Below are 15,218 nucleotides of genomic sequence, written 5' to 3'. Positions count from 1 at the left end.
TGGTCATCTGGAGCAATGATTTATGATTGCTTTTGCCTACGAAAGAAAGAATTATGACCGAGGCAATGAAGCCCTTGGATTTTAAAAGCAGTGAGTCAGAATAAAGAAATGATCACATGACCATAACACCAAACAGATTAAAGTGTAAAATGAATGTTTCCACCTTCTGTTTTAGCAAAGGTCCAAATTGCATCAAGTATCCCATACTCCTGAAGTCGAAATGAAAAGTGAAAAAGAAACATCTATGGAAAATATGAAAACAGAGCTCACGAGTGAGCATTTCACGGCCTTGAGCATATTTACATACATAGACAAGAAATGTCCATAATTGATCTACAGTCTGGAAGTCATGCTGGTTTGATTGGTTTGTGTGTTAGCTTCCCAACCACATCTGATCTTTTTTATCCTCTTCCTAAAACACGGGAGAAGCAGTATGCATTTACAAAGCAGAACTACAATAGGAAGAAAAACTGCTACCATAAATGAAGGTGGTGTATACCAGATAAATTGGTTAACATCAACCCACTTATTCCAAGCAAACACCAGTGCGTGAACAGTGCATAGCAGCAGAGCTAAATATCCCATCTTGCTCTGGAAAGAGAAAGAAAATAGTAAGCTGTTTATTTTTTCCAACTTGGCAAAAAGAGTACTCTGTTAAGCAAATATGGAAATCAGGAAGGGCCTCAACCAACACACTTAAGTCAAAGAAAAGAGACCATTGTCTTTGAACTAAAATTTAAGAACTATAATTCAAGAATCTAACTGTACCCCTCTATACCACCGTAAGAGAAAACAGATGAAGCACATTTTTCAACTATTGCTATGACACTTAGCTAATATACAGAAGAGATCATGGATTATAGGCTATTTTTGAAAAAGGGTCAATTCTCAATATCTCAATTTATAGATGTCATCTGTATCTTAAATTACTTTATTTTTGTGATAAATTATTATGAGTTCAAAAGCAGAGTTATAAATGGCTTAATTGATTGTTTGCAAAGAAAAATTTTAAGGTCAATTAAAATCAGAAACACTAGTAAGTCTAGTACTATGACAAAAGCAATTGCACAACTACAGGAAACAAGTCTTTCATTCCACTTACAGTTATAAATTTGGCTTAGGAAGTCTACAAAATTCAGGAGTAAAGGAAACTTTATGCTAGAGTTACTAGTAATTTTGAGTTTCTTGTTGCATAACAATCTTGATATTGTTAGAAAAATGGAATTAGTCATCAGTGAAGTCAAACACTGCCTTTCCAAGTGCTAAATCTACAGAATCTGAGTTTCAAGTATAAAGATTATTTGTTTGTAAAACTAATCCAATATACTAGTATTACTCTTCTGGGCTTCTTCACCGTGCTAATTTAATACTGAAAGCAATCACGCACTAGACCTGTCCATACAGATTCTCTGTAGAGCTGAAAACTTTTCGTACAAATGATGCACTTCATAGAGTGGGCAGACACTCAAATCACTAATTGTAGGAAGAGATACATTTCAGATCTACTTTTCAAATTCAGATCAAGTTTTCAAATGCCAAATACTTAATAGGTCATTGAATTTTCAGATTTTGGTGTTCAGGGACCTAATTCAACACTTGCTTGACTCTAGTGTGATCACACTGATGTCAGCAGAACCACCTCTGATTATTACTGCGTATAACACAGGAGAACGAAGAGCAAACCTGTTACTTAGGTGAATGAAACAAGCACATCTGAAGCAAACTCAGAACTGGCTGCATTTGATTACGCATCTGTTCTAAGATGTCTCCTTTTGAGAATACACCTTTCCGAAGGGAGTTATGAAGCTAATAATGCTGCAGATGGAAAACCTTTGCATGCATTATTGGGCAGAAGCCTTCTCCTGGACTTTCCAGCCACCTGGTACTGCTTAGGCAGTAAAGAATTGCCAAAACAGCTCCAAGGGAGCAATAAGCAATTCTCCTTGTGTAGTGGAATCCCGTATTGTATGGGAACAGTGTTGGCTGGTTCAATACCACCTACTCCCAGTTCAGCAGGACACAGGGCATTCCTGAAACATAAGATGCCCAGACGATGACTGAAATGCCTTCAGCACCAGAGGTCTTTGACCTAAGAATAGGTCCTGAAGGGACAACTGCTGCTGGTCACCAGGTCAGAGAAACAAAAAAGTGGTTTGGAGTTGTCTTTCTTCCCACTGCATACCCTGAACCTGACAGCTTTTTCTTCTGACAAAATAACAAAAGAAATGAACATTTCTTACAAAGCAATTAACAAAGAGTATGGAACAAACTTTTAGATTGGGTTCACTAACTCCTCTGTGTTTGATATTTCTAACTCCTAATGGTCTTAGCTGATAACATACAGTCCTACAAATGAGGACCAATGACATGCAATAATGACATTTATATGTACCTGAATGCAGTGGAACTCTCTCCAGGTCAAAGAGTGACTGACAGATGGGATTGATGTTATTGCCAACAAGGCCAGCAAAGCAAGTCCCAGAATTCCTAGACACACATAAATTTCCATTCTCCAAACATCGTGTTCAATCCAGGCATTTTCTTTTTTTTGTTTGACCTGCCAAAAGAACACTGTATTTAAAATGACAGTGGCACACTTTGCCATTTGTGTGAAATACAGCTATTTTCACCATAATATTCAGGAAATAAGCCAAGAAACACAGTATTTATGTTTGTTTGAATGTCTCTGAATGTAACTGCTATTTACTTCTGATGACAAAGTCTCCACTACTATCTGCAGAGCAAAGGTGGGCTTTAAATGAGAAGAATTTAGACTTTTTTCATCAGCATCTAGGCCCAGGAGAGACTGGTTCTGAGGCCTGTTAGCCTGCCTTCACAGCAGGAGAAATCTTATTCTTTGACAAAAAAATTCCATCTATGGCTAAATACCATATCTGGGAGATTATAACAACAGGAAATATATTAACAGCACCATTTTAGGGAGCTAAATCAGCAGGCATTCTTAATAATGGTATCCTGCCAGGATAGTTGTTTAGCTCTATTTATTTAAAAACAACAACTTGGTACATTCAGCTGCACTGAATACGATGGTTGGTATAGATGAAAAGGTTGTGATTTTAATAAACTGATGTCAAAGCTTCTCCTATTTATGAGTACTTGCAACAGACCTTTGATGCTGCTAGTGATCACCATGGCGTAATATGCCCCAAATATGATAATTTCTTTATCTTGAGGACTGGAATCTCAATGAAATTTCTGGTAATCCATTCAAGTCAGACTACCAGTAAGGCTGATTTCAGAGTTTTCAACAGGTGGTTTGACTGTTCACAGAATTCTTAAGATGCTGGTAACATCATACTGTGCTGGTAAAAAACTCTAGGTTAGACTTTGAGGGTAGTAAAAATGTACGTTTGCAGTCTATACCTTATATTGGAATATTCCTTATACTGCAATACTCATGGCACTCAAGGCAATATGCAAGAATTATGAACTCTCTAATCACAGAGGATCTTAGAGAGCTTTGCCAGCCAGTTATTGCCCATGACTCAGAAGCATGATTGAAATTGTATCTTTTAATGAGTTAGTGTGCATCAGCCCAACTGTGGGGCCATCAGTGTTCACAAATTTAGTTTCTGGCAAATACAGATTATTGTGATTTAGCTCACCCCTCCTTCATTGCTGGCTAATTCACTTTACAAAGAGTATGTCTAGAAATGGTGTATGCTCAGTTTTTCTAGATAGTTAGATTCCACTGGTGCAGAGAAGATTAATCCACACTAAACTAATAGTGTACCAAAGACTTAAATGTTCCTGTCAGGCAGGTATAATTATGTGCATTTTACAGAGAGATAAAAAACCCCAAATGAAGGAAAATTACTTATTTAATACACACTGGCATAGCTGTGATGACTCCTGACTCTCTATTAGATGCTTTAACAACTAGGTCCTGCTCCATCCCTTGACAGTGCTCTGTGGGGATCTTCTTCAAAATCAAATGAAGGCAATGAAAATGGCTTTCCCTCCCATCCAGATTTGCTTGAATGACCAAAACAAGGGTTTTCTGAATACAGAAGGGTTGGCATTTGCATGCCCATCATACCTGCTGGAATGCCCAGTTCAGCAGCTTGTATCTGTATGATCTTCTCATTGGATAGCATAAGCTATAGCAGGCGTGCATTGCAGCGAAGAAGAAACTGAGAAGTCCAAATTGCTTTCTTGATAACATCCATCTATCCAGCCAGTGGGGAAACCTTTTATATTTGGTGCCAAAGTACAGCTGGAAACCAGCAGCTAATATTCCTGGTAAATATACTAGTGCTAAAAGGGTAATTGAAACCACTGGTAAAACTTTGTTTATTACAAGGATTGGAATTTTATAGAAAACATTTTCCTTTCTGGTTATAAAAGGATATATGACATCTCTCATAGAAGTGTAAATAAATGTTAATAATGAGATCACAGATGCTATCTTCATTGGCAAGTGCCACTTGGGGAACAGATCCTGCTTGCAGTGTTGTTCTGAAGAGTGTTCAAACTCACCAAAATGGTGTGCTTGATGTAAATTGAAAAGTGCAGCTGCTTCTGGTGGATTGGTGACTTGCATATCCACATTCTGGAAAGGACAGAAAGGAAATACCAAGTGAGTTCAAGAGAAGATTAAAAACTTCAGTAATGACAGTATTTGCCATCATGGCTTTTACACCGTGCTGCACTGAAACCATACAAACAAAACATGCACACTATTAAAGACAAGGTAGCTTGAAAACATAACGTTTCAAACAGCATAGTCAATAGTTGAGCAAGGCACTTTTAGCATAGATTTCTCATTCATCATTCATTATCATCTGTGGTGATTTCAAAATAGATTTTAATTCCAGGAAGTTAACTACACTGCAAGGGAAGATGGATTACATTATGTGAAGCATCATTACAGGTTATGATATGAGCTACAGATTTCAAATGTCAAATTTCGGCTACAGACTTAACGATGCAGCCCAAACAGTATGCACAATAACAGAATCCAGAGTCAAGGCAATAAAATATTTTATTCAGTCACTGCTATGTTAATGACATTTAATTGGGGGAATGGATGTAAGTAGAACTGTTTGGGATCCAGCATATTAGACCAGCTGCATATCTGTCAACTCCAGCATCAAGTCCTGTGGTCTTCTTCCTTTCCTTCACAAATGTAATAGTGTGCTCTTAACTTCTATGAAAACTTGTGAAACTGAGTCACTTCAGTTTAAAAAGCTGAATTTTCTGTTGCCAAGTAGGCATGGCTTTATTCTAGTCTCACGGAAGACCTTGGCAGAATTATCACAGACTTTAGAAGGAGCTAATCTAGTACAAAATTTTAGTGTAATATTATAAACTGTTCTACACTGAGATAATGTATTTAAAGATTGTCCCATAGTTACAATTCATGGAAGAGGTACATGATCAGTATACACACAAAACAAAAATACGTGTACCAACAGCAGGGCATTGCACTTGATGCAGCAGACAGCTGTCCAGGGGTGAAGAACTGACAACATTAGGTAATAAACAAGTAATTCATTTAATATTCCAGCAAAATGTAAAGTAAAACTGAACTAATGCTGCAATGGCTCAGCTTTAGAATGACTGATGTGGCAGATGTCCAGACCTCCGGAAAGCAAAATGGCACTGTCCGTTTGAGGACGGCGAATATTAGTAGTTGCAAAGTTGTAAGTTAGTGTTGTGCTAGGATACAGGAGATCTTCTTATCTCAGCAATATTATCTGGATTTATTCTTAAGAATCAAATAGTACATTGTATCTGATTAAGCAGTCAATTCAAACAAGATACTACTTGTAAATAATGCAAGGGTAAGTGGGTGCAAGTCTTGTGTTCGTCTTCAATGATATATAGGTGTTTTGTTTTAACAGAGAGATAAAAAATGGGCACTGCTATCTTGCTGTAAATTCTTAATTAGTGACAAGGTAGCCTGTTGCCCACATGTCTGACTGACTTGCCTACAGGGCCTCACAGTAAAATTAAAGGGCATGGTCTTCATTAGGATTTTTTAGCTGAATAGGTACTACGCGTTTATCTGATGATAAAAGCATATCTTTGTAACAGTGAAGGTGTAGCCTAAGTAGCTATTATTCTCCAGTCTGTGAAGAAAAGTAGAGCGTAGTCAATGCATTGCAGAATCGAAGTTGGTACAAATTATACAAACTGAGATTCACATCTAAACCAAGTTTCACCTAGAGCTACCTGTTTCTTGAAGAGATAGTCTGTAAAGCCTAATTCAGTATTGCACAGCCTGTAAGACAGTTCACATTAGAACAGAAAGTTGTAGCTTGAACTACTTCTGTGTATCAGCAGTTGGAGAGGCAAATGCTGTTGGAGTGGATTTTTTTTCTGGACTTTTTTGTGTGGTGTGGAAAACTTACTGAATGTGATGTGGCAATTATGAAGACTCCTCCAAAGAGAAATTTTGTATTCCTGCATAAAAATCCCAAATTATTTCTACAGAGCTTTGCTCATCTAGTAAAAAGCAACTAGCAACTAACCTCATATAGTTTTTAGCTGGCCCAAACTGTATTTTTTAGCATGGACTGTGATTAAATTGAATGAGATGCTCTTTATCTTTTTATCTCTTCATGTCAAAATTGTGACAAGACTTTAGAAGTATTGATGATATGCCAGTGTGATGGGAACACAGTGTTTCTGGACAAAATTGAATGAAAGATTGCAATATGCTGTGTGACATATGAGCTGCTTTTTTACAGAAACATTACCAAGTTGCTAAGGTTTCCTGTATTTCTTCTTGGCATGATGCTCTGACCTGCATTCTGATCAATGGCATGATTATCACCTTCCCTCTTCTCCATTGTGGAAGCTCCCTGCAAAACAAACACAGGATGTAAAACAGATTTTGAAATGCCCTACTGGAGCTTTGAAGCCTATTTTCCCTCAAAATGTTTTCTTCCCTCTCCTCTGCCCATTTGCTGGAGAAGGTACGATAATCTAGGGAAAGGAAAGTCTGTTCTCTGAGAAGAGAACAGAAAAGCTCAGCTTGCTTTTTAAGTAAAGCAGAGACTACGAGAAGATATGAATCAACAGAACAAAATCACTGATAAAAATAATTAAGCTAAATGCTCATGTCGCCAGTGGAATGAATTAATTAGTTCAGGCTGAAAGTTTTAAAATTGCAACACTAAAGTTTGAAACAGCTTACAAAAATAACGTGTACAATGTTATGAAGACGGATTTTGGTAAGTTCATGAGACTTGCTGAGGCAAGAAACCCTTGCAAATGTGTGGTTCCTTATATCTTTTAGGTTTGAGGATTTAGGTTTTAGGATTGGTCTACCTGACAGTCACTGTGTGGATTTCACAGAATCACTAAGGTTGGAAAAGACCTGTAAGATCATCAAATCCAACCATCAACTAACACCACCATGCCCACTAAACCATGTCCCACAATGCCTCGTCCACACGTTCCTTGAACACCTCCAGGGATGGTGACTCCACCACTTCCCTGGGCAGCTTATTCCAGTGTGTCACCACTCTCTCAGTAAAGAAATTTTTCCTAATATCCAGCCTGAACCTCCCCTGGCGCAACTTGAGGCCATTTCCTCTCGTTCTATCACTTGTCGCTTGGGAGAAGAGACCAACACCCACCACACCACAACCCCCTCTCAGGTAATTGTAGAGAGCGATGAGGTCTCCCCTCAGCCTCCTCTTCTCCAGACTGAACAACCCCAGTTCCCTCAGCCGCTCCTTGTAAGACTTGTGCTCCAGACCCCTCACCAGCTTCGTCGCCCTTCTCTGGACACGCTCCAGCACCTCAGTGTCCTTCTTGTAGTGAGGGGCCCAAAACTGAACACAGGATTCGAGGTGCGGTCTCACCAGTGCCGAGTACAGGGGCACGATCACCTCCCTGCTCCTGCTGGCCACACTGTTTCTGATACAGGCCAGGATGCCGTTGGCCTTCTTGGCCACCTGGGCACACTGCTGGCTCATATTCAGCCGGCTGTCAACCAACACCCCCAGATCCTTTTCTGCGGGGGAGCTTTCCAGCCACTCTTCCCCAAGCCTGTAGCGTTGCATGGGGTTGTTGTGACCCAAGTGCAGGACCCGGCACTTGGCCTTGTTGAACCTCACACAATTGGCCTTGGCCCATCTGCCTACCCTCAAGCAGATCAACAATTCCGCCCAACTTGGTGTCATCTGCAAACTTGCTGAGGGTGCACTCAATCCCCTCATCCAGATCATTGATAAATATATTAAACAAGACCAGTCCCAAAACTGAGCCCTGGGGGACTCCGCTTGTGACCGGCCACCAACTGGATTTCACTCCATTCACCATGACTCTCTGGGCTCGGCCGTCCAGTCACTTTTTTTACCCAGCGAATAGTGCACCTGTCTGAGCCACGAGCCGCCAGCTTCTCCAGGAGAATACTGTGGGAGACAGTGTCGAAGGCTTTACTAAAGTCCCGATAGATTTAGAGGCATATTTTCCCTTTAAGATTGTCAGGAAACTCCAGCTGGCGCTTCACTTATGCTATTCCAAGGTACACTGGCAATACTCATCACCCACAAGTACCAGCAGCTACTAAGGACTATGAGAAATCAGAAGCCAGAAAAAAAAAAAAAAAGAAAAGAATGGATAAACTGAAAGAGATGTGTCTGAAAGTCCTAGGATAGCAGGAAATACAGTATCTTGAAGGCTGTAAAGTAACTACAAGGACTGCAAGGACCCTGCAACAAGGACTTCCCATGTGTGCATCACACTTTGCACGCTGCAGGAGGAGAGGCACTAGCACCACACCACTGGAAGCTCAGGCTGCCATACCACAGTGTGACTTTCTGTGGCTACCTTTAAGCCAGTGAGTAGGTAGCTCCTCCATGTACTTGCCTACTGGACAGCTGAATTACTAGATATGAAACTGTTTTGCTAACTACTGATTCTTTTATATCCATAAACCTTTTGGGAAATTGTATGGACAAATCAGACTTTGACAGTTGTCCTTTTTTTACTGTGCCTGGTTCCTTCAGTGGATGAGTCCTACAGTCTTGTACTGTCTGCTACGAGAGTTTGCTTTCTGCCAGGCCACCAGACTCCTGAAGCCGAAGTATTCTTTTCCTAAGTTGTTCTCTTTGGATTTTTCCCTTCTGCTAGCAAGCTCTCCCTTTGGCCATAACCTTTAAGCCAAGTGTTGCAGACTAGGGTCAACAAGAGCTTCTGTCTGAAGGTCAGGCTGTTAACCCTTTCCTATACCAGCTAATGGACGGTTTGTATATCCTGCACACAAGGAAGCATGGGCTGATGAAGGCACATTTCTACTTTTCCCCCCTATTCCTAGGGCTAGTTCCAGTGATTTTATCACAAGTTTTGGGGTATCAGTTATCTTCATAAAACCTCAGCTCCTGCAGTCCCATGATTACTTAAGAATTTCTATTTCTGTATGTTTTAATATACTGTATTTCTAGCTGTTACAAGGGCAAAGAATAGTTTACAAGCAGAACTCATTATAATGTACCTACCTGGAAAAAAATGATAACAAATACAGTGAGCTCCAGAGCTATTTTTAAAAGAACTCAGAATATGATGGGCAGTCACACTGTGTTTGAGGCCTACCCTCTGATTTGTAAAGTTTGATGTGGGGAAAAAAAAGGACGTAAACTTATAGACTGACTTTTTACCCTTTTAGGTAATGAGACTGACTTAAAATTGTTAAAACAGCTTGTGGCTCAGATCTTTGCTGCTTTTTAATTTTTTTTCTGTACTGATCTCCATGGAGCTTTCAACTGTTAGTATCACCAGTCTACGCGGGCTTACACAGTGATCCCAGCCACTTCATAACTCTCCTCTTCTGACTACCACACTATCTTGAGGGTCCAAAAGCATATTTTAGATTGGGAAGCTCTCTGTGGAAGAGCTTGACTCACCTGGTTCTCATGCTGCTGTCACTTTTCATTTAGAAAATTTAGAAATGAAGAGTCCAGTAATAGCTTCTAGCTAAAGATTTGTATTGATGAGGATGTAGTAAATGATATCATGATGTGAAAAAAATTCTATGAGCTAGAATGCCAGCTGCCGATCCTAAAAGCCGATATATTGGTTATTTTGGGAAACAATGTTTAATACAATGTTAAATACAGCGTTAATGGTTTATGCAGCAGAATACAAAACAGAAGGAAAAAAGAAAGTGTGTGTGAATGAATGGATGTGCTCATCCACAGAAATATGGGTTACAGCCATGCGACTGCATGCAAGGAAACATAGGCGCTGAACCGTAATAGTCCACTTGGCTTCTGATACCAAAGTTAACACAAAATTATTTCTTGGCTATGCCCAATAACAAAGCACAGTAATAATCTTGGAAAACCCTAAATACAAGGGACTTATAATTCCACTATTCAGTGCCTTATGAATTGCAAGAAAGGAGTCCTCTACAGCATGTGTCTTTTTGGAATACATCTGAAGAAAAAAATTTAGGAGTCCTGTGAGAGACAGAAACTAATCAGTTACAGCCCTATCTAAGTCACAACTGTTATGAAAGAAAACAGTTGTAGTAACGTCCATCCTCACTGCACACCCCTTCTGCTCTGGGAGGCAGCTGTGAATGAGGATGGAGGATGTCCAGCTGCAGAAAGCCAAGTTTCCAATGCTGTGAGTACGCTACTGCATTTCGCAGCGAGAAAACTGGCTCATTATAACACTGAACCAACAGGGATCCACGCTGTGCAGCCACTGCCCCGAGAAAACATCATCCAAAGTCAATGAGAGGTTTTCCTGACTAAGGGGTTTCAGGGATGGCTCCACGAAAAAAGAAAAATGGGTAGAATAAACAGGCTATGATAATAATGATGAGGTGATGGAAGAGCCACGGGAGAGTGACTACATCTCTCTCCTTTGGCACCATCGGAAAATGACAGCGTGAAAGCATTAAGGATAACTGTCTCGCTTTCAGAGTGCCTGCTGCATGGTGCGGGGCGGTGTAAGCACCCGGGACACGAGTAAATACTTTCCCTGCTCTTCAAAAATTCTGCTGAGCTCTGTGGAAAACCTAATAAAAGCCCGGGGGGCTGGAGCAGGACAGCGTCGCTCGGCGTTTCTCCTCGGTCAGAGTGCGCCCGGGGCGGACCACGCCGGCCGCGGCAGGGCCGGGTGGGCTGCCAGCCCGACGCCCGGCCGCTTCGCGCCGCTGCCCGGGGGAGGCCGGGCCCCGCGGAGAGCCCGACCCCGAGCCCGCGCCCGCCGGGGGCAACCGGCCCGTCCCGGCGGCGGCCGCGGGGCGGGCGGGGCCCCGCGCCAGAAACCGGCCGCAGTCCGGCCACGGGGGCGCGCGCGGCCGCCTCCCCGGCGGCTCCGCCAACGGCCGCCGCCTCCCCGCCGCCCCGGGACTCACCCACCTCCGCCCGCCGTCCGCGCAGCCTCTTCTTCCCGCCAGAGGCCGGAGCCCCCGCCGCGGGGGGCGGTGGCAGTGGCGGGTCCCGGCTCGGCTCCGTCAGCAGGGGGGCAGCCCCCGCCGGCGGCGGTGCGGGCGCCGGTACTCAGCCGCGGCGCGGGTCGGGGAAGGCGGACTCAGGTCAGCCGCGGAGCGCCTGCCGGACTCTGAGGAGGGGAGCGGCGGCGGGGCGGGGGGGGGGGGCTGGCCGCAGCCTCCACCTCTCGTCCCGGCCCCGCCTTCCGCACCCATCCCGCTCCCCTCCGCGCCGGCGGGGTGCAAGCCGGAGTCCCGTCCCGAGGCGCGGCGGCACCGGAGGGCGGCGGAGCGGCGTGGCCTCGAGGTCTCCCCTCCGGCACCGCCCGGGGCCGCGGTGCCCGGGCCGGCCGCCCCAAGAAGTGCCCGGCTGTGGGTCTGCTAGGGCCTCGGCTGGACAAAAGGCGCATTCACCTGCGCCCTCCCCGCCCCGCAGGAGGGAGGCGGAGGAAGAGGCGCCGAGGTGCGCTGCCTCCCCGGGCGCCCCTCGCCTCTGCGAGCCTGCCTCCTGCCAGCAGCTCCGCTCCCTCTGCCAGGGCGCACTGGTGGGTTTGCCGGAGGGTGCTGCAGCACTTCGGGGGCCGGGGGGCTGCCCCCGCCCCACCAGCTGCCCGCAAAACGCAGCCCTTCAGAACCCTACCCGCGAAACCTCCTCGCCTTTCAGTCCGTTCTCCCTTCCCTACCGCTTCTTCCAGACCCGTCACTGCCAGCCTGACAAAATGCTGCATTAAATCCTGCTTCTCGTACGAGCAGTTTCTCACTTTAAAATTTTTTTTTTTTTTTTTCAAAATACCATGATCTTGTACCCTTTTTCTGTCCTGGCGATTCTGAAAAGGGAGTTGTCTCCTGGAAGTTTAGTCATACAATAGTGTGAACTATCATTATCTTGCGAAAGGTCTGTTTTGGTGGATGTTTAGACATTTAGTGGCTTACTGACATTGCAGGAAACATGGCCAGTCTGTCTCAGAAATGTTTTCATTTCTTCACGCAAAGTTCATTGCGTTTTCTTCAGGATGTCTTCACAGAAATGATGCCAAGTTCCATCTCTTTATATCTGGGGAATGTATTTTTTTTTCCTTCTCAGTAGATGTTAAGTGGATGTAGAATCCAGCTAAATGCTACATCTGGCAGAAAAGAGGAGATTGCCTTGGAAGAGATAAAAGGTAGAATAATTGTGTCTCCTGTGTTAAAACAAAACCTTAACTTTTATTTTTTTTTTTTATGGTTGCCTTCATTAGCATATTTAGCCTTCGTGCAAAGCACGGACATTTGCCACGTGCTTTCCATCAGTTACTTTTTTGCAAGGGATGCTAACTTCTGTATGCTCTCATTCAGTGAAAGTGCCGTGTGATTTTCTTTTGTACTCCTTCGTTGCACCGTCGGTTTGGGTGTTGTGGGTTTTTTTTCAGTTCCCAGTATCAGCAGGGTGACGCCTGGCGGTGGGAGCGCAGGGAGGAGGCTGACTGCGGCGAGGCGTGCCGGGCCGCTCTTACACACCGGGTCCATGAGAATTTGTAGTCCAAAGGGCTAAAAGCATGGTCTTATTCCAAATGAACTCCACGGTAAAGCTCTCCTCAGGAGTAGCTGGTGTAAGCTAGTGTTATGGGGACTACACTTATAGACCAAAAGCTAGCTCAAGATGCTGAGATGATTTCAGAGATGCTGAAAGATTTCGGATATCCTTAGCCTTTCCTTAAGATATCCTTATCCTTTAAGATATCCTTAGCCTTTTCGTAAAACACACAAGAGCTAAACTCCTGCATAAGCATTCTCAGAAGATGAGACAAAAAGCCAGCCAAAGTGAACCTGGCTATTAAATAAGTACCTAGTAAGCTGCTCTGCTCAGATGCTCCTAGGTATCTCTGGCCAAGCAATCTCCTCTCTGGTCTCTGCATCCTGAATACTATTAGTTGCCTGTCTGTGGATAAAAATGGAAAGCTCATTTTATGTGGGAGCTGACAAAGTGGACATATATTCAAATGCTAGGGAAAACTTTCCTTTCATGGCTACCCTAAGGCATAACTTCCAGATCATTTAAAGTACCACTTGTATTAGAGTGGTTACTGGAAAGCAAACTGCATGGCAATCCTCCTGCAGACTGTTACATCTAGATGATACTGCTGTATGCTGACAGCTTTGAACTGATATTTATGCAAAGTGCTATGCAAGAAGTGTGAGACTTAAGGTAGGAAACACCACAGGAATCAGGAGTTGATTCACCATGAGATAATTTCTCTTGGCACATGCAGAATGGGGATGATCTCACTGACAAAAATTTAAAGCTGTGCAGATTTGGCTAGCTTTAAACATTTAGGAGAGTGTCAGTATTCTTTAACTATTGCATGAGTTGGATGGAAAAGAGTAATATTTCTGTGGTTGCTGAAGTGTGACAGGGTATTTTCCAGAGATGAAACACACTCTAGTGACTCTGTGTTTTAGTCCTTCTTCATTCTGGACAGATTCTGTGTGTGATGTTGACAAAGGACGTGAGGGAATGATAGACTGCATTTTCTGGAGGAAAAAAAAATTATTGCATCATTGACAAGATTGCCTGACAGTGCTTTAATCTTGAGAACGTTTTCACCACAGTTTATGAAGGGAGAAGTCTCTGGTCAGGGCAATTTCTATGCTTCTGCAACTGCTTTTTAGACTAGGGGCTCTGAGAACAACTTGCCAAATGGTTGGAAAAGTGGTGCAGTCTTCCAGTAACACACAGGCCTACATATAATCATGCTAACACTTAGTCTTGCTCTGAACTTGTTGAGTAAGCTAAGTGTAACCATTACTGTCACCAAGATGCCTGTAGCATGCCCTTGGGTGACTCAGAAATGATGCTGTGTAGGGGGAAGTGGTGTGGAAGGGTGGAAACCATTCCCTGTAATTTCAACAAGTGCAAATGGGCTTGGTTTAGCTATCGGAACAATGGCTGGGTTTCCAGGATGGCACTGGAAGGAGTTCAGCAGAGGGTTACCAAGGTTGTGAAGGGCTTACAGCACATGCTCCCTGACAAGAGACGTGGAGGAGCCAGGCTTGTTTAGTCTGGCGAAGGGCAGACTAAGGGGTGATGTAGAAGCAACCCTCAAACACTTGAAGAGAAGGTACAAAGGTCATGAAGCCCAACTCTTGTTTGTAGCACCACGTAGTGTAATAACAGTCAGGGATCACAAATCACAAAATCACAGAATCACAGAATCACTAAGGTTGGAAAAGACCTGTAAGATCATCAAATCCAACCATCAACTAACACCACCATGCCCACTAAACCATGTCCCACAATGCCACGTCCAGAGGTTCCTTGAACACCTCCAGTGATGGTGACTCCACCACCTCCCTGGGCAGCCTGTTCCAATGCTTCACCGCTCTCTCAGTAGAGAATTTTTTCCTAATATCCAGCCTGAACCTCCCCTGGTGCAACTTGAGGCCATTTCCTCTTGTCCTATCACTTGTCACTTGGGAGAAGAGACCAACACCCACCTCTCTGCAACCTCCTTTCAGGTAATTGTAGAGAGCGATAAGGTCTCCCCTCAGACTCCTCCTCTCCAGACTGAACAACCCCAGTTCCCTCAGCCGCTCCTCATAAGACTTGTGTTCCATACCCCTCACCAGCTTCGTCGCCCTTCTCTGGACACGCTCCAGCACCTCAATGTCCTTCTTGTAGTGAGGGGCCCAAAACTGAACAAGGGATTCGAGGTGCGGCCTCACCACTGCTGAGTACAGGGGCACGATCACCTCCCTGCTCCTGCTGGCCACACTGTTTCTGATACAGGCCAGGATGCCGTTGGCCTTCTTGGCCACCTGG

At 43.8% G+C, this 15,218-nt stretch overlaps 1 protein-coding gene across 1 annotated transcript; it reads right to left on the bottom strand.

Annotated features, from left to right (window-relative positions):
- Nucleotides 1-333: 333 nt before the first annotated feature.
- On the bottom strand, nucleotides 334-10,647 carry STEAP1 (STEAP family member 1). The gene is given in 5 exon segments (XM_059819022.1): nucleotides 334-591; nucleotides 2,393-2,557; nucleotides 4,061-4,573; nucleotides 6,726-6,830; nucleotides 10,501-10,647. Coding segments are annotated over 5 exon segments (1,188 nt in total).
- Nucleotides 10,648-15,218: the final 4,571 nt, after the last annotated feature.

Source organism: Gavia stellata, chromosome 6 (genome assembly GCF_030936135.1).
Source record: "Gavia stellata isolate bGavSte3 chromosome 6, bGavSte3.hap2, whole genome shotgun sequence".
NCBI lineage: Eukaryota > Metazoa > Chordata > Aves > Gaviiformes > Gaviidae > Gavia > Gavia stellata.
Note: the sequence above shows the minus strand (reverse complement) of the source record. Positions and strands in the feature narration are given on the sequence as shown.